General features: G+C 39.1%; 1 protein-coding gene across 1 annotated transcript in view; it reads right to left on the minus strand.

Moving 5' to 3' along the window:
• OXR1 (oxidation resistance 1) overlaps positions 1 to 16,127 on the minus strand; it is a 252,105-nt gene extending 235,978 nt beyond the window's left edge. Inside the window, exon 1 of the mRNA XM_068983296.1 lies at positions 15,989 to 16,127. Coding sequence (XP_068839397.1) covers positions 15,989 to 16,112 — 124 coding nt within the window. The 5' untranslated portion in view covers positions 16,113 to 16,127. The remainder of the gene's footprint in view (positions 1 to 15,988) is intronic.
• Positions 16,128 to 26,747: the final 10,620 nt, after the last annotated feature.

Genomic DNA, 26,747 nt, shown 5'->3' on the forward strand with positions numbered 1-26,747 from the left:
ATTAGTAAAGTTTTAAAATAGCTCACTAAAAGCTTACTCGCATGTAGCTGTGCACATGATTTACAGTGACTCTATTAGGAATGGTCACTGACACATTTATAATTGGGTTATTCAAAGTAATTAACTAGTCAGCATCCTTTCAAAACCGCTGGCAGAAACAGAAAATAGAAGCATGTCCCTCAGTTGTGCCTCACTTTAACTATTTTTACATCCTTTGAAGTAACATTCTTTTGGGCAGAGTTGTGAATGAACATGGTCAAAATTTTATTGAGGAGTATGAACTTTTCATTTTTTTAATGTGTAAAAATGTCTTTAGATACGAAGTATGAAGAAAAGCCACATCTTAAAAAGATCACATGATATGAACTGTTCCTTTAAATATATTTTACATTGAGATATAGTTGACATAGGCATTTATGAGTTTCAAGTGTGCGACATAACGAGGCAATATCAATAGTCCAACTTCTGAATGTTTGTAAGATCCTAGAAATGCTTTACGGAGAAGGCGATGGCACCCCACTCCAGTACTCTTGCTTGGAAGCTGCCATGGACGGAGGAGCCTGGTGGGCTGCAGTCCATGGGGTCACGAAGAGTCAGACATGACTGAGCGACTTCACTTTCACTCATTGGAGAAGGAAATGGCAACCCACTTCAGTGTTCTCACCTGGAGAATCCCAGGGACGGGGGATCCTGATGGGCTGCCATCTATGGGGTCACACAGAGTTGGACATGACTGAAGCGACTTAGCAGAAATGCTTTAAATTTATGATTTTTTAAAAGTGGAAATACTGGGGAAAGCTGAACATATCAATTCACTGTTTGCTGCTGCTGCTAAGTCGCTTCAGTTGTGTCTGACTCTGTGCAACCCCACAGACGGCAGCCCACTAGGCACCCCCGTCCCTGGGATTCTCCAAGCAAGAATTCACTATTTAAACTGCCATTGTTGCTGTGCCTGAATATTTAAAATAAGGTAGATATTTCTTAATAATCTGTCATTTTTTTCCCCTAGCCCCATGGTGAAATGGCAAAGTCCCTACAAGAATTGGTGGGTGTAAAGGGCACGTTTTAATGACCAGGACTGCAAAAGACTTATTTTCATAGGAATTCAGCAAATTTCAAATAGGATCATGATTATATTTCTCAAGGTCAGTTTTCATTCCAATCTCAAAGAAAGGCAATGCCAAAGAATGCTCAAACTACCGCACAATTGCACTCATCTCACACGCTAGTAAAGTAATGCTCAAAATTCTCCAAGCCAGGCTTCAGCAGTACATGAACTGTGAACTTCCAGATGTTCAAGCTGGTTTTAGAAAAGGCAGAGGGATCAGAGATCAAATTGCCAGCATCCGCTGGGTCATCGAAAAAGCAAGAGAGTTCCAGAAAAACATCTATTTCTGCTTTACTGACTATGCCAAAGCCTTTGACTGTGTGGATCACAATAAACTGTGGAAAATTCTTCAAGAGACGGGAATACCAGACCACCAAACCTGCCTCTTGAGAAATCTGTATGCAGGTCAGGAAGTGACAGTTAGAGCTGGACATGGAACAACAGACTGGTTCCAAATAGGAAAAGGAGTACGTCAAGGCTGTATATTGTCACCCTGCTTATTTAACTTATATGCAGAGTACATCATGAGAAATGCTGGGCTGGAAGAAGCACAAGCTGGAATCAAGATTGCCGGGAGAAATATCAATAACCTCAGATATGCAGATGACACCACCCTTATGGCAGAAAGTGAAGAGGAACTAAAAAGCATCTTGGTGAAAGTGAAAGAGGAGAGTGAAAATGTTGGCCTAAAAGCTCGACATTCAGAAAATGAAGATCATGGCATCCGGTCCCATCATTTCATGGGAAATAGATGGGGAAACAGTGGAAACAGTGTCAGACTTTATTTTTGGGGGCTCCCAAATCACTGAAGATGGTGACTGCAGCCATGAAATTAAAAGATGCTTACTCCTTGGAAGGAAAGTTACGACCAACCTAGATAGCATATTGAAAAGCAGAGACATTACTTTGCCAACAAAGGTCCATCTAGTCAAGGCTATGGTTTTTCCAGTGGTCATGTATGGATGTGAGAGTTGGACTGTGAAGAAAGCTGAGTGCCAAAGAATTGATGCTTTCAAACTATGGTGTTGGAGAAGACTCTTGAGAGTCCCTTGGACTGCAAGGAGATCCAACCAGTCCATTCTGAAGGAGATCAACCCTGGGATTTCTTTGGAAGGAATGATGCTAAAGCTGAAACTCCAGTACTTTGGCCACCTCATGTGAAGAGTTGACTCATTGGAAAAGACTCTGATGCTGGGAGGGACTGGGGGCAGGAGGAGAAGGGGACGACCGAGGATGAAATGGCTGGATGGCATCATCGACTCGATGGACATGAGTCTGAGTGAACTCCAGGTGCTGGTGATGAACAGGGAGGCCTGGCGTGCTGCAATTCATGGGGTCGCAAGGAGTCAGACACGACTGAGCGACTGAACTGAACTGAACCACAAAATCATGTCCATTTTAATTATTCCACAATTTTAACCAATATAGCTTTAATTAGGCTGCTTAGAAATCATTAAATGAATTGACAGGTATAATTTGTTTTTAATAAGTTATAACTTACGCTGCAACTCAAACATGAAACAGTCACTAGTAGCTCAGGGAAACCTCGGGGCATTGACATTTCCTAACCCACTGAGCACCACCATAATTCAACTGTGTTCCTTGATCCTGGGTTGATTACTTCCGACAGAGAACAATAATAAAATTAGGGGAAAGAGCATTAAGACAAATGTACAAAATTTGATGGGAACTTTGTAAACTAGAGTTGGCGAGCTTCCATAGCATGTTATGAACATTCTCAGTCTATAGGGAGTATCAAACAAATGTCTTTTTCTTCTTCCTGAGTATACCTACTACTGCTTAGTAAAATTTAGTTAAAATTGTGTAAACGTTAAGAAATCTGATTTCTCTTGAAGGAAATAAAGTGTTCATATTTATTCTAGAGTGAAAAGTGAGTTTTCATCTGTGAGTTGTCTTAGGTGTCTCATTTTAAAGTGGACTTTAAATGGAAATTTTAAAATGACACTAAATAAAAACCCATTCAAATTCCCCTCTAGCATATACATACCCACAGACACAGATTCTCAAATAGTGGATAATCCCAAGGTCTGCTTATCCCACAAGTGAACAAAAAACTGAACTTGGATTTTCAGCTATCTTCAAATTCCACTATATTAGTAGAAAGGGCCCATTCTATTGCAATGTGATATACTTCTACATATGGGTATGTTTGTGCTTAGTCACTCAGACACGTCCGACTCTTTGCAACCCTTTGGACTATAGCCCACCAGGCTCCTCTGTCAATGGGATTTTTCAGGCAAGAATACTGGAGTGGGTTGCCATTTTCTTCTTCAGAGGATCTTCCTGACCCAGGGATCAAACCTGGGTCTCCTGGGTCTCCTGCTTTTTTGCAGGGAGGTTCTTTACCTACTGACCACTGGGGAAGCCCACCTCTATATATGCACCATTCTTTAAAATTTGTGAAAATCTCAGGTCCATTTAGGGAAGTCCAGATTCCATGTATAACAAGGAAGCTCAACAACAGAATAATTTTCTTTAAATAATCTTCTGACCCAGAAAATAAGAGAAGTCATCAAAATATCAGAACAAACTTTAAAACAAAGTCATCTTTCTGAAGAACATAATTTAATTTGAACCCTCAGAGCAGTTATCCATTTGTTTTTGTGCTTATAGATAGTGACCTGCATGACAAGTTGGTTCTTCTGATTAAATCAGAGAGACATCCTGCTTTTACATGAAGAAGCTTCTAGCTTGGAGAAAAGGTAGGTGCTGGTTCAGTGATGACCTAGTTTTATGCTGCAGAATGTGTTGCCTCCAGCAAGAGTAATTTTTTCTATTTTTTCCCCCCTCTCTCTACCATTACAGTATTTTTCACTTTAGAGTTGATCTTTTTTATTCATATAATTAAAAAGTCTGGATTCAAAATGAGAGGCATATAAGTTATGTGATGACACTTTAAAATGGCTGGTGTATTGCAATTAAAAAGCAGTTAAATATGTCTTGCTTTCCCCTTCTTAGAATTTCCAAACCAGTTATTACTGCTTTAATTTTACCAACTACTCAAAAGAATTCCCAGGGAACCCCTAATTTTATAGACGCTGTTTTCGATATATAAGCAGCCTGGGGTTAGCAAGATACAAATTTGTATTTAATTGTGCTTCATTAAGTTTGGAGGGTTGAAAGTATTCTATTCTGAAGGCAGGGCAAAGGACAAGATCAATGCATGTCAGACTTTTTCAATTCCATAGAAGAGTAATAGTTCAAAAGAATAGTTTAGGGATATTTCCTAACAATTTTGACAAGTGAGGAGGTTTAAAAATAACACATCTTATTAAAAAATTCTACAGAAGTAATACACATATTATGTCATCATTTCACAGACATAATGTTAAAATATCATCCATTTGGAGAAGGCAATGGCACCCCATTCCAGTACTCTTGCCTGGAAAATCCCATGGACAGAGGAGCCTGGTGGGCTGCAGTCCATGGGGTCGGTTGCAAAGAGTTGGACATGACTGAGCGACTTCACTAACATAAGAAAGGAGGTAAGAAAAGAAAGACAGGAAAAGAGAGAAGGAGGGGAAGAAGGACAGAAAGAAGAAAGGATGAGTAAAAAGAAGGAAAAGATGGTCACTTTGGTCAAATAAATGTAATTTCATGAAAAACTAGTATTCTTTTTTTTTTTTAATGCATCTGTTTCACCATCAATGGTATGGACTAGCACTTGACAAAACCACTCACTGAGATCCCTGTCAATGGTCCATTTTTGTTTTTGAGAAAAGAGCCTGACCTGAAAACATTTAGAAGATTAGCTGTTTACCATTAGTTATCAACCTACTCAGATTTTTTCCTTGGTTTTGCCACTATTTCCAGTGTGATTGTGAATAAATCATTCAACTTTCAGACACTTAGTTCCACAGAATGCTACCTAGTGGCCATAAGTATCCACTCATTAATGTTGAGTGGAATGTTACTAATATAAGCACTCACCTAATTCAACATGTATTTGTTAGTCACCTAAGACATAGACAATGCATATGCTAAAATGTTGTGGATTTATCCATGTGATCAAATTTGGGGAAGGGCTCGCCAAGTTTGGGGGGGATTGGGGTGGAATTCTAACACTGTTCTAGGCAGAAGGGAGTACTTCCATAAAGCCCATGACACATCGTACAGAAGCATGGCTAGAGGGTAGGGCTGGGGTCTGAGACTAAGCTGGACAGCAAACTGGGGCACAGAATGAAAGGTCTATAGAGCAAAACCTTATCTGGTGGGGAATGAGAAACTGCCTGCTAAAAACCAAGAGATAAGCGAGCATATCCGCAAGGATCACGACTGGAGGCTGGCTTCATATACGCAGGAAGGAAGGCATCATGGTGCCTCATTCAAGCCATATCTTTAATGCTCAACAACATTCACTAATATTCATGGAGAACCTCCAAGGTCTAGGTACTTTATACAGACAGCTTCATTTACTCTTCACAACAGCCCTTTCAGGAAGCACCAGTTTTTATTTTCTTTTGTAAGTGAAGACACTGAGCTTTGAGATTTTAAGTATCTTGTTCATGGTCACATAACTGGCAGGGGGAATGGGATTCCAACTTAGACATCACATTTCACAGGCCAAGTTCCTCACTGATCCACCCTGCCTTTGGGAGCAGAAGTAGGAACTCTGTAAGCACTATGGGATGTGTGACTATCCTTCTGCCTCCCTGCCATGGGTCAAAACCATTCAGGATCTCAGACAGCTGATCTTAGCACTTTTCCAGGCAAGTTGATGCCTAAACCGCTGTTAAGACATAACAGCTGTACTTCAGAAAACAAAACCCAAACTTCCCAGTACATGTGTTCAATCTGTTACAGTCCCTTGATACTTCATTTTAATATTCTTTGCTACAACTTATTCTTTTCTTAGAAATGAAGACCATCTGGGCACCTCCTCTTTAAAACAATGCTGAAAAGCTTGAGAATCACTAAATTTCCCATCAATCATTTTTTTCTTCATGCTGCAAATATCAATTCTTCATGTTGCAAATATCAATTCCATTAGTCTTTTCATAAACTAATTCTATGCCAAGTGAAAAACAACTCTTTGAAAAAAATCTACTATTAATATATCAAATGCCCTGTAATTGAAACCAGACTAATTGATTTCTCAGAACTGCATCATTTATTTGCTAGAATGTTTATAAAAATTATATAAGATTTAAACACATGTTACCAAGTAACTTTTCTATTGCCTTCTTCCCTTAACCTGTTTTACTCTTCTTTAAAAACTTATCATTCTTTGACAATGTGTTAAATATCCCATTTATTTATAGCCTGTTTTTCCCAGTAGAATATAAGCACCTGAGCACTTGGACTTCATCTTATTTTCTTTTGTGTTACTGGCACTTCAAATAAGACCTGGTATGTACCAGGCATTTAGTAAGCACTTATTCAATTAATACGTGGATAGGTTAACAAATGAAAGAATGTATTTTCATATATGGAAAATTCTGAGTTAAACACATGCATTAAATAAACCCTGAATTTGTTCCTCTGAATATAATTAGAAATTACTGTGTAAAGAATAGTGACTGGTTCATCATAGGTGGTATCCAACAAAGAGAAGGTGGTGCAGTGAGATTAATATAGAAAGGATAAAAAGTAGAGACTAGGCCTAAGGGCAAATAGGAGATTAAAAGGCATGAGCAGACTGTCAGTTCCCTTGACAAGGTGAGGGACCTGAACTTAAGTCTCAACTGAAAGAAAGTTCCAGAGGTATTATTGAGACACCTGTTGGCCAAGGAGTCCTCTACTGGCCCTGTTTGGAAACGCTGCAGAGCTAGGAACCTGGGAAGGCTAAACTCAACCCTTTTCTGTCTTCTCCTTGAACTTGCAAAGAGCATTTAAATAGTCTAAGTAAAAAGGGCTTTAAATATAAGCTATGACACCATTAAACTCCTAGAAGAGAACACAGGCACCACATTCTCTAACATAAATAGCAGCAACGTTTTCTTAGGTTGGTCCCTCAAGGCAGAAGAAATATGAGCAAAAATAGACAATGGGACCTAATCAAATTTATAAGCTTTTGCATAGCAAAGAAAACCATAAAACAAAAAGACTACCTAAGGAACAGCAGAAAATATTCTGCAAACGATGCAACCAACAAGGGTTTAATTTGCAAAATATACAAACACTTCATACAGCTCAACATAAAAACAAAAACCAAACAAACCAATCAAAAAATGGAGAGAAGGCCCACATAGACATTTCTCCAAAGAAGACATACAAATGGCCAACAGCCATATGAAAATATGTTCAACATTGTTAATTATTAGAGAAATGCAAGTTAAAACTATAATGAGTTTTCACCTCACAACAGTCAAAGCAGCCATAATTAAAAAGTTTACAAATAATAAATATCAGAGAGGGTGTGGAAAAAAGGAACCATCCTAAACTGTTGGTGGGAATGTAAGTTGGGGCAGCCATTATGGACAGCAGTGTGGAGGGTCTTTGAAAACTAAAAACAGAGTTAACATATGATCCAACCATCCCATTCGTGGCCACATATATGGAAAAGACAAAAACTCTAATTTGAAAAGATGCATGCACCCCAATGTTCAATGTAGTGTTATTTACAATATCCAAAGACATGGAAGCTACTTAAATGTCCATCTATGAATGGATAAAGAAAATGTAGTATATGTATGTGTCTATGTGTGTATATATATATATGGAATAAAGCCATAAAATGAATGAAATAATGCCATTTGCAACAACACGGATGACCTAGAGATTATCATACTAAGCAAAGTAGGAGAAAGATAAATATCATATAATATCACTTACATGTGGAATCTAAAACAAATGATAGAAATTAACTTATTTACAAAACAGAAACAGACTCACAGATATAGAAGACTGCTGCTGCTGCTGCTGCTAAGTCACTTCAGTCGTGTCCGACTCTGTGCGACCCCATAGACGGCAGCCCACCAGGCTCCCCCGTCCTTGGGATTCTCCAGGCAAAAACACTGGAGTGGGTTGCCATTTCCTTCTCCAATGCATGAAAGTGAAAAGTGAAAGGGAAGTTGCTCAGTTGTGTCCAACTCTTTGTGACCCCATGGACTGCAGCCCACCAGACTCCTCCATCCATGGGATTTTCCAGGCAAGAGTACTGGAGTGGGTTGCCATTGCCTTCTCCACCATAGAAGACTAACTGTGGTTAAAAAAGCAGAAAGGACTTCCCTGGTGGCTCAGATGGTAAAGCGTCTGCCTACAGTGTGGGAGCCCGGTTTGATCCCTGGTCGGGAAGATCCCCTGGAGAAGAAAATGGCACCCCACTCCAGTACTCTTGCTTGGAAAATCCCATGGATGGAGGAGCCTGCTAGGCTATAGTCCATGGGGTTTCAAAGAGTTGGACAGGACTGAGGGACTTCACTTTCACTTTCACCAAAGGGGGAAGGTTGGGGGATGGATAAATTAGGAATTTGGGATTAACAGATATACACTACTATATCGAAAATAAACAACAAGGCCCTACTGTATAGCACAGGGAACTATATTCTACATCTTGTAATAAAGTATAAAAGAAAAGAAACTGAAAAAAAAATGTATGTATAACTGAGTTGCTTTGTGGTACAACAGAAACTATCACAACATTATAAATCAATTATGCTGCAATTTAAAAAAATAAAAAGGAGGGCTTTGGTAACTCTAAACTTTTTATTTTCTAACAGATGTCAAGGTTGTATGATCTTACTCACTGCTCCTCACAGCAGGGGTTCCAGTCCTTCTCTAATGCACTGAGTTTTCAAAGCTCTTCCTTAAACTGAACTTTTAACAGGTCTCCTCCCTCTTCCTCCACTGAGAAGGGCAAGGATCCTCACCACCACCTCCCGCAGCACCCCTCTCTCACTCCTCTGTCCCATCCCTAAAGTTCACTGGGCACTCACACTGAACTAAGTGCTGGGATTAGTGAAATTTATGGCATCCTTCCCTCCTCATAAGAAGTGACACTTGGTACGGAGACAGACAATACAAGAAGATAAGGAAGACAGTTAAGTGCCAGATGCAAGGCAGCTGATAAACAAGGACAGTGGAGGATGGTGAATAGCGGCCGGATCTATGCAGTCAATGAAGAGCCCCTGTGTTTTTACAATCTGATGTGATTTGTCCATCTTTTGGATTCCACTGCACTTGGAGTGACCCTCCCCTGCCCTTCCTGCTCCTCTCTTATCTCCCCTCTGCACCCCACCCCTCACCATGGCACTGGGGGGCATCTGTCCCGTGTTCCACTCACTGACATGCCTGCTTTAACCAGACACTCCCTCCCCACCCCCACCACCCCCACAGCAAACACCTTGAAAGCAGAGATTTCTGGTTTGCTCTTTTTATTCTGAACAGCATCTGCTACAAGGCCTCCCACAGCAAGGTCTCATTGGAGATTAATCAGCATTTGGTGTGTCAATGAATGACTCTGAGTACAGAGCATCTATTCAAGAGTTGTTCCACTTCCTAACTTTCAAGGGAAAAAAATCTCAGAATGGAAAGAAATGAGCACCTTTGACTAACAGTCACAGATGCTGGAACTTTGGCTTTAAGACTCTGAGCCAAGAAACAAATATTACCTGGGCTGTACAAGCTCAGCCTAGGGAGCCATGGGACACGTTGGGATCCTGTGTGCTTAGCCTTCTTCACTCCCTCTACGCCTACTTTACAGCTCTCTCAGAAGTCCTTGCATGTAGTTCTCTGAATTAAAGGCAGCAAGTACATGGAGTATCAAAAATATGAGTCTATTATGTGACTTCATCTTCCATCTGTTTTTTTTTCTTTCTTCTTCTTCTTTGTGGACACAGCATGAGGCTTGTGGGATCATCGATCCCTGACCAGAAAGCAAATCTAGGACCTTGGCAGTGAAAGTTTGGACCCCTAACCACTGGACCACCAAGGATTTTTCTCATCTTCCATTTTTAAGTAGGGACTATGTTTTTGAAGGCTATGCAGCTTCCTCATTTAAACTGCCAAACTCAAATGGTTTTATTGAGCATGAACAAAAATTAGAGCAGGGAAGAACTCTATTCTGTTTTCATCTGTTTAGCCATTAGAGCTAGTCCACTAATTTAATGTTGTATTATTCTAGTTCTAATTAGCACTTTCATTTAAAAATAATCACAGAATTTTAAGTATGTGAAGAACTTCAAATATCTAGCCCAGTTGTAGGTCACAGCTCCTTAACAGAACATGCAATCAATTGAGTGAGCTACATTAAGCAACTACATTAAATTTAAATGACTGCGTTTAAAACATGAGAAAATAACAATCAGAATAAATAGAAAAGAAATGTTTTCTGAAAATTTTTTTCAGCTGTGTTGTGGTTGAGTGTGCATGGGATAAGTGGTGTAAAATGTGTTAGGTAGAATGCTAAGATAGTCCCCAATATTTCTTACCCTTCTTACCCTTCCTATGATCCCCAGACCTGTGATGGTGATGGACATCACTCCCATGATTAGCTTTTGTTGACTTTTAAATATCGAGATCATCTCTGTGGCCCTGACCTAACTACATAAGCCCTTTAAGGGCAGACAGCGTTCTTGCAAGCCCAAGGAGAGAAAGTCAGGGATGCACTATGGGAAGTATCTGACATGCAGTTACTGGCTTGAAGATGGAAAAGGCCACATGACATGTGAAGAGAGGAGCCTCTGAAAGCTAAGAGTGAAGCTTCAGCCGACCGCCAACAAGGAAAAGGGGACCTCAGTCCTACAAAGGAAAAGAAGGGAGTTCTGCCAACAAAATGAACGAACTTGGAAGCATTTATTCCTTTTGCTGGAGATCTATCTTTCCCTAGCTGGACCAATCTGCAGACAAGAACTCAGCCCAGCTAATACCTTGAGTTAAGCCTTGTAGATATACCCTGAGCAGAAAACCTAGGCATGCTATGTGGACGTCTGACCTATACAACTATGAACTGATAAATGGGTGTTGTTTTAAACAACTAAGTTTGTGGTAATTTGTTTCACTGCAATAGAAAATGTATACAATATTTCACATGGTCAATTGTAAAATAAAGAGTGCAAGAGAAAAAAAAAAAATAGAAAGACCAGTTTGCTCTAAATCTATCACTGTACAGATGAGAAAGTTAAGGTCAAGTGTCGGTAAATAACTGTGCAAGACTGTACACTTAGTGACAGAAGCAGTACAGGGAAAGCTCTTTCTTTAGCCACAGTCCTGATACGGTGATTACAATCGTTTCAGTTTAGCTAAAGACTCATATATCTCACATCGAAAGAGAAAAGCCTATTTCAAAACAACAAAATTTTATTACACTTCTTGTAAGATGAATTATTCTCCTACAAAAAGTAACGAATTTATGCTGTGCCATGTTTTGGCTGCTATAATAAGCTTAATATATTTCTGCTATTAGGAATAATTAAGGACCTGAATCTACTGCCTACACAAGGAGGCAATAATTCCTCTTTCCTAGAGTTCTCTCAATAGGAAGTAGATCCATAAACAAGTTCATGAGGGATAAAAGCTGAGAGATCAAAAGAAATTTCTAGAAAAGCTACTGGAGCCACTCAGCGACTAAGGGACATTTAAATAATTCCAAAAAAGTTTTAGCTCTTTTTTAAAACATCATTTATTTTTAATTGAAGTTCTTTTTTTAATTTAAAAATTCCCTGAATTATTGCTTGAATTTTCATAAATCACTGAAGTATAGTACTACACTTCATTGCTAAATTTAAATGTAGTAGTCAACTTAGCCACAAGAGGGTTTTTCCAGTTGTTTGAGTCATAAGTTGAGGCACTGAAAGCTATGTTTATTTATTTATTTTTAATATTTCTATTGGAGTATAGTTGCTTTACAATATTATGTGAGCTTCTGCTGTACAGAAAAGTAAATTAGTTACACACATAATCCCCACTTTAGTTTTCCTAGAGTTTCTAGAGTTGCCTAATTTTTAGTTTTTCAGAGTTCCCTGTTCTCTATATAAGGTTCTCATTAGATATTATTTTATACATATGTGTGTGTGTGTGTGTGTGTGTGTGCACTCAGTCATATCCAACTCTTTGCGACCCCATGAACTGTAGGCCACCAGGCTCCTCTGTCCATGGAATTTCCCAGGCAAGAATACTGGGATGGGTTGCCATTTCTCCAGGGGATCTTCCCACCCAGGGATCGATCTCCCATCTCTTGCATCTCCTGCACTGAGGCAAGTTCTTTATAAGCTGAGTCATCAGAGAAGTGCATTTTATACATCAGTTCAGTTCAGTCAGTTGTGTGTGACTCTTTGCGACCCCATTGACTGCAGCATGCCAGGCTTCCCTGTCCATCACCAACTCCTGGAGCTTGCTCAAACTCAGGTCCATTGAGTCAGTGATGCCATTCAAACACCTCATCTTCTGTTGTCTCCTTCTGCCTTTGATTTTTCCCAGCATCAGGGTCTTTTCAAATGAGTCAGTTCTTCCCATCAGGTGGCCAATGTATTGGAGTTTCAGCTTCAACATGAGTCCTTCCAATGAACACTCAGGACTGATTTCCTTTAGGATGGACTGGTTGGATCTCCTTGCAGTCCAAGGGACTCTCAAGAGTCTTCTCCAACACCACAGTTCAAAAGCATCAATTCTTTGGTACTCATCTTGCTTTACAGTCCAACTCTCAAATCCATACATGACTACTAGGAAAACCACAGCTTTGACTAGACAGACCTTTGCTGGCAAAGTAATGTCTCTGCTTTTTAATATGCTGTCTAGGTTTATACACAGTAGAGTATATATGTCAATCTCAATCTCCCCATTCAATCATACCTCCCTTCTCTACTTTGTAACCATAAGTTTGTTCTCTACAACTATGTCTCTATTTCTCCTTGGCAAATAAGTTCACCTGCATCACTTATCTAGATTCCACATATAAGTGACATTATTCAATACTGTTTTTGTCTTTCTGACCTACTTCTCTCTACATAACAGTCTCCAGGCCTCTCCTTTTTTCTGGAAATGGCACTATTTTATTCCTTTATGACTGAGCAATATTTCATTGTATATATGTACCACACCAAAAAATATCTTTAAACAAAAGGGCATATTGGCCAGTGGATGGGTTAGTTGGCATGGTTAACTTAAGTGAACTTATCTGGGGATTGCAGGAAAAATATCACTGTACTATATTCTCAACAGAAACTCTTTTGGCTCACGTCTTTGTCAAGCGGGTTGGTATCATTCTGAGTGACACAGAGGCTAATGCTAAAATGTCATGAGAAGGTTAATTTCATTCACAGAGTTGGCTATCTCTGGCTCACAGTTTTTTCTTTAATTCCTTTAAGGTTCTATCTCTCATCCATAAACAGAGACTACAGTACTTGACAAGAGTTGTGAAGATCAACTGAGAGAGAAGGAACTTAACTTATGCCTGGTATTGAGAATTACTCATAAATGGCAATTACAATTGTTGTTGTTGTTTATCACCAACACATTTACTAAGGGATACTAAATAGACTTGTTCTGCAAAATGATCTTTCAACACAGGTGATTTACATGGTTGCTAATATTTCAACCTTGAAAATGTCTCCAGGTCCAAATTAGTAGAAGGGTGGTAGCAACAAAGGAAAGTTAACAATTCTTATGTCTATTTTAACATACAGACATGTCACTGACAACAGCTATGAATAAAATTCTTGCAAATCCAATACTTAACCATTCACTAGTGGTAGGGCTATTTAAAATAATCTTTCTGCAATTCAAACTTACGATTTAGACTTTAATTTTCCATGCTTAGCTCTTTATTTCCTTTGACCAAGCTGGTCAATTTTTTGCCCTCATGTTCTCATCTTTAAGAAATATTGAAGTTGTAAGATAAGTTTTGTTTCCTGAAGGAAAAATACTGTCATCTTAGCTGGTTAATAAATCAGAAAAGCAGCAGATGGTTGTGGACATGTTGAAAGATGGAAGGAGAGGACACTGGGAAATGGAGAAGCAGTTATGTAAATGTCATGGGCTTTTGCAGCTGATTGCTTTTTAGAACTCTGCTATTATAAGTTTTACAAATGGAAATATGTGCCTGTCTACCCTCTCTCATATCAAGTCTCATTACAGGTGACCACTGACATCCTGAAAGACACCCATTAAAAAAGTAAGACACAAATAGCTTCATCTGGAAAGGGGAAACCTGAGAGCAGATATAGGAAGAAGACATAATGGGAAGAGAAAGCACGGTTTTAGGCACCAAATCCTGAATACAACTAGACATACATGGAGGCATCTCTTTAAGTGTGAAGGAAGTAATTTAACCCAAAGACAGAGTAGAATGACTGCACAAAGTCACATAGAAAACTGGTGTGGGAATCAGAATCAGAAATCTGATATGATTACATTTCTAGATAGAGACACTAAAATATCTGAGAAAAATAATACAAACGTCCCATGTTGGGAACGCAGGGGTACTAGATACCATGTAAAATATGAGCCCTTTGATGTAACTTTGGTAAAACCATTAAGCCAACAGCATCTATTGTTAGGGTTTTCGGTGATGACTAAATCTCTCCAAGAAATAATAAGCAACACCACTGCATCCATCATCTTCTTGGGTAAATTCATCTCCCCCATGCATGACCTCTACCATATATATGTCTAGCAACTTTTGTCTCAATTAGACTGAACACATTAGAAATTGTTATTGAGAGGTAGAAATCAAGGTCAAAGACATGATAAGCAAACACTGGTACATAAAAGTGGGCAATGCAACTTATTCGTATTATCTCAAACACTTTATTTAGGTGTTAAAGTTCAGAATTATAGGATATTTTTCTACTTCAGAAAAAAGGGACACAATGTAGATAGGTTGCTTATAATACTGAATATGAATGTTATATAAATAGTTCTGGGTGTACAGCAAATTTTGGATGGACATGAGTTTGAGCAAGCTCCAGGAGTTGGTGATGGACAGGGAAGCCTGGCGTGCTGCAGTCCATGGGGTTGCAAAGAGTCGGACACGACTGAGCAACTGAACTGAACTGAATGTGGACAGCCTCTATCCCTAGCCTACGACCTTATCATACAATGGGATCTGGATGTGATTCACTCTCTCCAGTGTAAAGTAATGTGCAAGGTGAAAACAGACCTACACCATAATTCATCCTTCTTCAGAATGTAATAATTTTCTGTTTTCTTAGTGGCTTTGTTAGTTATAGGCTGACCTCAACCACCGCCTCAACAACCTGACAGAACAGGGTCAGCCACTTGAGAGTCTGGAGGGAGAATGAAAAGAACAAAAACCAAAACCCACAAAAAAAAACAGCACTGGCTAAAGACTGGCAAAAATGCAAATATCAGCACATAAGCTTACAACTTAGAAAATCATATATATATATATGCAAGTTACTTCTATTAGGCAGGATACAGAAAGTCTTCAGGCCTACTCTCTTACTTAACTTTGCTGGAGGCTTGTGGTATTTTTCCAACTCGATGTTCAGGCTGTATGAGAATATGTCCATGAAAACCACCAGAAATACAGTTGCCCCTTTGTATCTGAAGGTTCCACATCCACATATTCAGCCAAACAAGGACTGAAAATATTTGGGGAGAAAAATTTAGAAAGTTCCCCAAAACAAAACAAAACAAAAAACCCTTGCAATTGTTTTATACCCAGAACTATTTACATAGCCTTCATATTCTATTTGGTATTATAAGTAATCTCGAGATGATTTAAAGTATATGGGAGGATGTGTGTAGGTTCTATGCAAATATAATGCTGATTTATATAAAGGACTTGAGCATCCTCAGCTGTGGTGTCCTTTAGGGGTCCTGGAACCAATCCCCATGGATACTGAGCAACAGTTATATATATTATATAAACAAGGAGACATTAACCACAGCCCCTCACATTCACTGTTCTCATTGGATAGACCTCATCTACTCATTTGCATAAATCATGGTACTCACCAATGGTGTAGAACCTCTTCAGCTCACTTCTTCGGGAAGGATGTTTCTGGGAATTTGCTGTGTTGTTCTGTTCTTCTTCAATGATGGGTGTCTTGGGTGCTGGGGGCTTACTGGCTTGTGGCATTTGCTTTCCTGCACCAGCCAAAGGGTTGAACCCTGGAGCAGTAATATCCACCGACTGGGACTTTTTCTTCAACCTACAGGTAGAGCATACCACATGTGATAACTCCTGACTCCAGAGAAAGACACAGTTTTTTTTTTTTTTTTTCACATTTATCTCCATCATAATTTTTTTTTCAACAACTAAGCTGCATTTGGCCTTGAAAGAGAACAAGGTTTATTCAGAAATTACAGATCTTCCCTACACTATTTTAAATCCTTCAAATATTTTTGAAACTAGTTGAGGGGAGGGGATCTTCTAAACAGAACATTTTATTAAAATACATTCAAATGTAAGGTGATAAAGGACTTTAACTGTTTGAATAGCAAACTAAAATCTGGCTTCAGATAAACACAGTGCACTGAGCAATTGTTTGAAGTTTTGAACAGAGTATTTTTTAATGTCACAGTAAAACATTAGTTAGAAACAAATAATTGCAACCCCCAGAAGAATAATGAAATGTTTATCTGTATAACTAGAGCCTGCCAGGGTTTTTCTGTTTCATTGGTAACAGCATCATAGTTGGAAAAATTATAGAGTTTATACTGTTTCTCCAGATACTCTTAATGACAGTAAGTATACTACTGCTCCTCCTAAACTTTAGAGAGCGGACATCAGGTCTAACAGGAAAAGCAAAAGGCCACGTGAGCACGAGAACATTTTTCTTGGTGTAAAAATAACTGGTAAGTGATATGCCTTAAATTCAAACACTTCAAGTGTTTGAACCTGATATTTGTAACATAACTGAACCCTAAGCCCAGCATACCCTCGGTGCTTGGTACTTTTGGAGGCTAATGTTAAGTGTCATTTTTCAAGCCTTAATTCGCTACAGAAAACTAGTTGACAGTTTTATCAGTTATGGTAATCACACCTGCACATTTGCAATTTCCTAAAAGTTTCATAAAACTTCACACCTCCAGGTTTTAGTCAAGCTTTTCCAGTGTATTAGCTCCACTTTCTGCCCCACTGGTCAGACCCTGCTCCTGCTTCTACACTTGGCTTAGATGTGGCCTTCTCTTGGACACTTTCTATGACACAGACCTTGGTGGTCTGACACCATTCTGCATGGGAGGCTATTCATAATGAGCTCTCAACAAGCCTTTATTAAATTGAATTTATCAGAGCAAAATCTTTGTTAAAGGAATAGAATATGCCAATTAGTAAAAGATTCTTTAATGAAAGCAGTGTTTATTCAAATTTAGTCATTTAATTATCACCTGTAGGCTATCTGATTTCAGTTCAGTTCAGTTACTCAGCCATATCTGACTCTGCGACCCCATGGACTGCAGCACGCCAGGCTTCCCTGTCTATCACCAATTCCCAGAGCTCACTCAGATTCATGTCCATTGAGTCGGTGATGCTATCCAACCATCTTATCCTCTGTTGCCCCCTTCTCCTCTTGCCCTCAATCTTTCCCAGCATCGGGGTCTTTTCAAATGAGTCAGTTCTTCGCATCAGACAGCAAAGTATTGGAGTTTCAGCTTCAGCATCAGTCCTTCCAATGAAAATCCAGGACTGATTTCCTTTAGGATGGAGTGGTTTATATACTACCTATGTGATCTACTTAATATTCATGAAAATTGACTTGCTTTATTAAAATTGCCAACAAATATATTAACAAGTGCTCGACAGCACTAGTCATGAGAAATATAAATTAAGACCACTTCACACTCAAAACAGAACCACCAGAATGGCTAAAATGTCAAAGACATAACATGATGTATAATGATAAGGAGCAATTGGAATTCTGGGACATTGACAGTGGAGACCACTCTGGGCAAATTCCTGCCACGATCTTAGCTGAAGGCATGCATCTTTTGAGTCACTCATTATATTCTTAGTATTTATCCTACACAAATACAGACATATTCACCAAAAGGCCCAATCAGGAATATTCATAGAAGCACTATTTATGAATACATAAATATCAAAAACAGCCCAAACGTCTTGCCAACAGTAGAAATGGGTAAATAGGTTGCATAATACTTACAAAATGGAATTTTATACAGCTCTGGAAATGAAAGAACTACACCTGCTTGTAATGACACAGATGGGTCTCATAAAAATAACATTGAGCAAAAGGAGACAGACAGAGAAAGGCTCATGCTATGGAATTCAATTTATATAAAGTTCAGATAAACTATCAAACTCTCTCTGCTATTAAAAGTGTGGATAGTGGGGAGTTATTACACTGACGGGCTTTCCAAGTGGTGCAGTATGAAAGAATCCACCTGTGAATGCAGGAGGTGCAAGAGACACAGGTTTGATCTCTGGGTTGAAAAGATCCCTTGGAGAAGGAAACGGCAACCCACTCCAGTATTCTTGCCTGGAAAATCCCATGGGCAGAAGAGCCTGGCCATGGGGTTGCACAACTGAGCATACCACATTACATTGACAGAGACAGGAATGGCTTCCTGGGACTCTGGGACTGCTCTGTTTCCTGATCTGGGTTCTGGGTACCAGGATGTGTTTACTTTGTGAAAATCTAATAATCTACAGTTTCTGCATCTTTTCTGAGTATACAGTACACTTCAATAGTCTCCATTGGAAATTGGCTGAATTTTTAACTTATTCATTTAAAATCAAGATTATATACAGTTACTGAATAGCTGCTTGTCCCAAAGCAGCAAATGAAAAGAAAGAATGAAAGTCTTACCTCTAGCCTCCCAAAGACGGCCAGAGTAGAGTGAATCTAAAGAAGAATCCTTTCCTCACTGGGTTGGCTGTACCTCGTCCCCCTGCTTTCCATGAACTGAAAGGGGCTATTCATTCATTCCCTGAAAGGCTACTTTGCATCAGCTAATATTTTGGGGACCTGGAACACATGGCAAACACAAAGGGGCAAAATATCTGCCATCATGGAATCCTCATTCTCATGGAGGAAGACAAGTAATAAGTAACAAAACAAACCAATATATAACAAATCAGGTGGTGAAAAATGCCCTGATTAAAATAGAATAAAAGGGATAGCAAACAAAAGTGTCCAAGCATATTGTTACATAAAGGAGAGCCAATGGAGGGCTCTCGGACCACCAGACTTTTGAGAAGAGATCTGAAGGGAGAAGCCGTGAGCAATTTGGGGAGCAGTATTTCAGCAAATGGGGAACTTGTGTTTCTGCATTAGAGGAACAAAGTGACTGGAGGAGACAAGCAGGAGATGAGGTCAACAAAATGCCCTCCATCAACAAGATGGGGCGCAGGAGAAAGAGGACAGATTATACAGAGCTTCAGGGTCATTTAAGAATGAGGCCAGGAGAGGGTCTGATCCAAGGAGGCATGTCATGATGACTGTATATTAAAACACTTTGTTTGCTTTGCTGAAATCAGGTTGAAGTCTGTATCTCCAAGTTAAGCAAGCTGCATGCAATGACCTTCAAGGAGTCAACACCAAAAATCACTTAGAGTACCACATACTTGAGCAAACAGGGGTTTACTTTGCACAGGATTATGTACTTATTAATGCCGTGGTCCTCCAACATCATCATTCTTGTCTGAGTCTGGAGTTTATGCACTGTAGCTAAAAGTTACAGTAGTACTATGAGCAGCATTAAGATTAATAGGTTAAGAAATAAGGTGCAGGTTATCGAGGCAACAACTTTGATTTGTTCCAATGTGGTTTTCCAGAGAAGCACAGTTAGGCATACAAAGATGTAGACTACACTAAAAATATATTAAACCCTAAAAACTCTAAGAAATCACCAATATTTGACCATTTTCACCTACAGAAATGTTAATTTTCTACAGTGCATTTTACAAACTTTATTTCAAGATCAAACGAGTTTCAGCATAAAGCAAGTTTTTTGTGGGGGGTGGGTGGGGAGAGGCGGTACGAAGGAGTAGGAACCAAAAGGAAAGGTGCTACATTTTACTGAACGAAATCCAACTGCTCTTTGTGTGTGGGCCTGCTTTGTCCCTCAGTCGTTTCCGAGTCTTTGCAACCCCATGGACTGTAGCCTGCCAGACTCCTCTGTCCATGGAATTTTCAAGGCAAGAATACTGGAATGGGTTGTCATTTCCTTCTCTAGGGGATCTTCCCAACACAGGTATCAAACCCACGTCTCCCGCATTAGCAGGCAGATTCTTTACCACTGAGTCACCTGGGAAGCCCAACCGCTCCTTAGTTCTCAGTAAAGATTATTTTCAAAATGTAAATGTGACAAGTTTTATCTTCAGTCCGCAGAGCAAACTATTTCATCACTAGAAACTGCTTACATTTTAAGCTGGCCTGTTTTAGAATTGATCAGAGTTGCTAAATTTATGTCTCACACTGGAGGACATCAGTAATGAATCTTAAATGTTTGATAAAGGGCTTGATACTTAATTAATGAAACTCTCCATCACTTCAAATACCTAAGTACTCTACAACTCCTTTTATAGCCCCTGGAATAAGCAAAGGACAAAGGCAAGCAGTCTATATTTTCTGTATTTTCCCTCTTCTTTCTGCTCTTTCCCACCAGACACTCGTCCCAATCAAAACTTGAAGGTGACATGTTTCCACTGTTGTCGCTGGAGTCTGGAATGCTGCTAGCAGGTTTGTGGGCTTGCTGAAGGAAAGACTTCTATTTGCATGATCTTAGAAAGGAGAACTGTGTGGGTAACTGAATTACTCCTTTAAGGATCCTAAAAATGACTACTGTGGTTGACAAGGAAACCTGCTAAATGCTACCTTCGATTTTCCATCTTTCACGAAAGGGGAAGTCTTTGTAAATTTTTAACAATGTTCTTAATTGAATGTGTTAAACAAATGTAAATATAGCCTAATGGCCTATGTAGGTGTATGGGAGTAATAAATGAAACACTACAACTAGAGACAAAGAGATCTCTCAATAGATACTAAGAGGATCTTTGTTTGATGTGCTTTGCATTACCAAAGGAAAAATAACTGTGACATCTTGGGGAAAGGGAACTGAGTAAAAAGAGGCATCCTCCCCCACCTTGGTACAGCTTCAATGGGCAGACACCATTGTGTTTCATCATCTTTGCCTTTTCTTGTTACTATGTTCTTGTGAACAAACAAGAATTATTCCTACTCCTCCAAACATGTATTCCAATGCCTTCTTTCATCGTGGTTACAAAGTGAGTGAGTGAAGTCATTCAGTTGTGTCCAACTCTTTGTGACCCCATGGACTGTAACCTACCATTCTCCTCTGTCCATAGGATTTTCCAGCCAAGAGTACGGGAGTGGGTTGCCATTTCCTTTTCCAGCCGACCCAGGGATCAAACCCAGGTCTCCCACACTGTAGGGAGAAGCTTTACTGTCTGAGCCACCAGGGAAATCCTTATGGTAACAAGGTTGGACATTTTTCTGAGACTCAGTTTCTTCATCTATAAAATGGGGATAAAACAGAACCAGGAAGGTTCTGAGGACTAAGTAAATATCCTACGGAAAAGTACCTAGCATAGCACCTGCATGGAATGCAAGTTCCAATCTCTTTAAGGGGATATAATTTTGTTCAAACTTCTATGGATGCTGAGGAAATGATATCAGCTTCTGCACAACTTTAAAAACCTTTTTATTTTATATTGGAGTATAGCCATACATATACAGGTATCCATTCTTCCCCAGGGCTTCCCTGGTAGCTTAGTTGGTAAAGAAACTTCCCACAGTGCAGGAGACCCAGGTTCAATCCCTGGGTCAGGAAGATCCCCTGGAGAAGGAAATGGCAACCACTCCAGTTTTATTGCCTAGAAAATCCCACAGACAGAAGAGCCTGGCAGGGTACAGTCCATGGGGTCACGAAGAGTAGGAGATGACTGAACACACATGCAGAAGGAAGGAACTTATGTTGATTTTAATAGAAACACAAGAAATCTTTCACTCATTTCAAGATAACAGAGTAGAATTCATGAATATTTTGGCTAAGGGCTTAATGGACATCCCGGAGCCCAGGCTTGTGCCAAAGGTGAGTGAATGGCTTTAAGCTGCTCATCACACAGGACTTCTCCCCAAGATGTGAGTCAATCCTCTATTTCAATAGCTTTCACCAAGGAGAAGCTTGCTCTACGCTTCTTCATATGTAGCCCTTTATTACCCTGGTTTATTACCTGTCGTACTCTTCTGGTCTTTCCTTTCCATCTCACATTGTGGGATTTTCACCTTCCCATCATCTACCACTCTTCCATCATCTTCCCTTTAAGTCTTAACCAAGCAGCACTTTCCATCTTTCTTTGTCTGTTATGCTTTTCATCTTGTAACAGTTTTGTTAACTTGTTTGAATACTTCATGATAGAACTCTATCTTAAGCCTGAACTAAACTCTGGTATGATTTATGTATGTAATAAAAAATATCTTCATTTAACTTGAGTTCTTAACTGGAATTACTTCTCTCCCATCAAGTGGAATTTAAATTGTACCTTCATGACAATTAATCAGATATGTTCCTGAGCTCTGTAGCTATCTGAGAAAAAAATTAACCTCCTATTATCATTTATTATATAGTATTAGGATGCCCATAGCAATAATAGAAACTGTTGGGAAAACCTACTATAGTATAATGGGAATATTCCCTAGGTCATAGGAAAAGTTTGGTTGGGAGGCTAAAACTTAGGAAAGCTGGAATCCAACCAGGATATTTGGACTAAAAAGCCACGCTTTAGAATTAGGAGAAAGAGAAAAATTTCAGCTCTAACATTCATCAGCCATGTAACTTTGGACAAGAACTTTGACTGTTTGGGTCTCTATTTTCTTATTCATAATGGTGGTATTCACACTATATGCCTACTTGACCTACAAGAGTTATTGTAAACAGAAAATGTGTTAATGTTAATGAAAGCACATTGTAAAACTCCACAGAACTCTGCAGTACACAGCAGTAGCTATACAAAATCACTCTTTTCCCAATTCACTTGCTCTATACTTAAGCAAACATACATGTACACACACATACATGGATGCATGTGAATGGCTGTGCCCAAAGACTCAGTGCTTGTAGTCCTTTCCAGTCATTTCCAACGAGAAGACCATCTGTGATTTGCACAACTCATTACTGTTAGCAAAGCTGTCTCCTTGCTTCCTAAAAGAGCTAATGCAAGGATATTTTTTAAAGTAGTAAAGCTGCTGAGAATGCAGATTTTCCAAGTTGGATACTGTGTGCTGCAAAAATGTCAAGTCACTGAAAAAGAGCTTTTGAGAGCAAATGCCTGAAGAATTTTCACACTGCAAAATTAAGGGCTTTTGTTACTCCTTGTACAGTTTAACTAAAAATCAGCAGCTAAGAACAAACCACAAAACCAGCAAAAAGCAAGCAGATTCAGAAATCCAACCAGAAGAAATGACAGATTGGAAACCTATACATTAAAACAACAAAACAATCCCTTGGGGTATAGAGTATGCCAATTACAGCCTGCTCTGTTACAGCTGTAGCCAAACTATTTTTTGTGCCTCTACAAACAAGGATTAAGACATAAAATATATCATTAACGTGGATCACGAATTACACAATCTTCTTTTACAATTCAAAACCAATGCAAAAGTTTCAACAGAAGTACCCTTCAGGAGTGCAAATTGGCATTGGAACCATTAGTGGGACAGCAAAACCAGATACCTTGCTATAATACGATGTTTCTAGCCCTGTATTCATTCTAAGAGGTTGATGCTGTCTTATCTTGGAGATTCAGAGAACAGAAAATTCAAGAATTGAGTCAAAGGTACAAAGATATGTAGAAATGGTTTGCTAGAAATTCTCTTATTAAATGCAACTGAATTCAAATCTGTGAAGAGCAACGCCAGCTGTATATATCAACCAAATAGAAGCATACATGAATCTATTGCTATGATAACTTAAATTTATAACAAAAATACTAGAAATTAAATCCAAAACCAATCTGCCTCTAGAGTTCAATAAACCCTAACATAAATGGTTAGCCTTTCTTATTGACCCTTCATGAAAAGACATCCAAATCCTCGAAGTCTGCCAGGTGGTTTATTTATATCTTCATGCTAACACCAGCCTAGAGAGGCTGGAGAGAAGCATTTTTCATCAGGATACTTACCACCAGATCAACTGAATTCCTACATTCAGAGAAATTCAGTCTGTTCACCATTTCACTCCTAGGACTTAGCACGCATGCTTGTGAGCTTAGTCACTTCAGTCATGTCCGACTCTTTGCGACCTCGTGGACTGCAGCCTGCCAGGCTCCTCTACCCACGGGATTCTCCAGGTACGAATACTGGAGTGGGTTGCCAAGCCTTCCTCCAGGGGATCTTTTCAACCCAAGGATCAAACCCAAGTCTCTTAATGTCTCCTGCACTGGCAGGCAGGTTCTTTACTGCTAGCCCCTGGGAAGCCCAGGACTTAGCATAATTCTTGGCATATAGAAAGCACGCCATAAACAAACTATTAAATGAATGAGTGGTTTCATGATAGGAAAAAGCTGCAAAAGATCATACAAAAATGCAAGCAACTTCATGTATAAAGTCTATGAAAATAAGCTAAAAGAGTAACTAATTTCGGACAGTTTGGGGGCAGATGTAATAATGAATTTAGTACATCCCCACTCAATCATGGTAGCTTCAAAACTTAGACAAAGGAAATTATTCCACCTCCATTATCAGCAGTATAATAAATTGGAACATTTCTTTTTTCACTAAATTTAGCCTTGTAATTTCTAAAAATACACTATGCAGTCTTGATAAATTGACATCCCTATGCAAAAATTTCAGTGGTGGCATGAAGACGTGAAAAGATCAAGGACTCTGTAATCAAAAATTTGAGTTCAAGTTCAGGATCTACTAATTTTAAGTAATCTAATATTAAATAATTTTCTTGATTTGAAGTTCTACTTTATATTTTTGATGATTTATTAAGAATTTGCATAGTATCTTTCTACTACACAGTTTCAAAAAATTAAGTCAACACTATTAATAGTAAAATTTTTATGAGCTTCCCCTTCCGTGTACTTTCCAATTATACCACTATATTGTAAGCATTCACTTTGAAATTACACAAATTTCCAATTTATTTCAGTTTTTGCCTTGGAACTTCAAAGCCTTTCAACTGGAAAATCCTGGAAGTAGAAACACATTATGCAAATCCAAAGATTAGGGCTTGAAGGATTTGGAAGTCAAATTCTTATAAATGTTGAACAGTCTTCTGTAATAACCCACAGAGATAGAATTTAATTATATTACCTTTGATGAAATGATTTGTAACATGCTATTGACACATCGAGTGCGTTCTGTTTATTCATCTTAGGAAGAAGGAATCAGAATAAATAAGCACTACTTTAAGACTTCAGGCGTCTATCCAACATTGCTGATTAAAGGAATCTATTTTTAACAGGATTTCCTATTACAAACTATCAGTATAATGCATATAGACTAGCTGATTAAAATGTAGTTTTGCCTATGCACAACATAAGGCCACTCCAAACTTAATCAAGATAGCTGCTGTAGGTAACAATGATCTGGGCCAGAACCCAGTGGTTTACAGTTAAAATGCCAAGGTAGAACAACAGTCTCCTGTGTTAATTTCCCCAAATGAACACATGATAAACAGAAAAAGAAGTTAAAAAAATATAGATCTCTCATTTACATGTTAATTCAGATGCTTGAGAAAAAAATCACTCCATTTAATTCATTGTTTCTTTACCTCTTTAAACCAACCCGTCCTATTGATGAATATTTAAAAATCCTTAAGTCATTCTCAGTTCAGTTCAGTTCAGTTCAGTTCAGTCGCTCAGTCATGTCCGACTCTTTGCGACCCCATGAATTGCTGCACGCCAGGCCTCCCTGTCCATCACCAACTCCCAGAGTTCACCCAAAACCCATGTCCGTCGAGTCAGTGATGCCATCCAGCATCTCATCCTCTGTCGTCCCCCTCTCCTCCTGCCCCCAATCCCTCCCAGAATCATAAGTCATTCTACATATTTGCAAATAAAAATGTTGCTTGGTGGGTTTTACATGTAAGATTGCATATCGATTTTATTCTTGTGTGAAAAGGATTTTTTAACCTGCCCCATGTAGGTTCTAATTACCTAGTAAAATACAGTACACCATGTCCCCCTCATATTTGAGGATCACTGGAAAATCTGTTATAATTTTCTTCAATTCACATGATAGTGGTTTAACACATGATGGTTATGAAGTGTTTTCCCAACACAACAAAGTTGGATTTTAGACCTTCTTCAGATAAACAAACCATAAATGTTTAGAATTACATTAAATAAGTCACTGGTCTCCTCCCAGTGACAACTCTATAAACCTACATTTACCTTTCCCCATAATTTAAAAACATTTTCTTGTTATACAAAAGAGTATGATCCTCCTCTTGTTAAAACTAATCTCTCCGTGTGTTTTCTGAATCCAACTGCATCCTCTCTCCATACCTGAGGTTTCAATGTACTAACCATTCTCTTCCCTCCTGTAAATCCTGAATCAACTGACCAATAAGGACTGGAGTCAGGGGGCCCATCACAAGCGGGCCGCCTGGAGCAGAAGGGGTGCTGGTGTGGCTACCCCATGTTCAGTGAACATCATGAGGATGCCGTGGGCTTCATGTCCCAAAGAGAGAAGGCAGAGGGGGTGGGGCCGGATCCCTGCAGTCCTTTCCACGGTGTGAGAAGTCACTCTTCTTTCTCTGGAGAGGCAGAGATACAGAG

The sequence above is a fragment of the Capricornis sumatraensis genome, chromosome 11, assembly GCF_032405125.1.
Source record: "Capricornis sumatraensis isolate serow.1 chromosome 11, serow.2, whole genome shotgun sequence".
Lineage (NCBI taxonomy): Eukaryota > Metazoa > Chordata > Mammalia > Artiodactyla > Bovidae > Capricornis > Capricornis sumatraensis.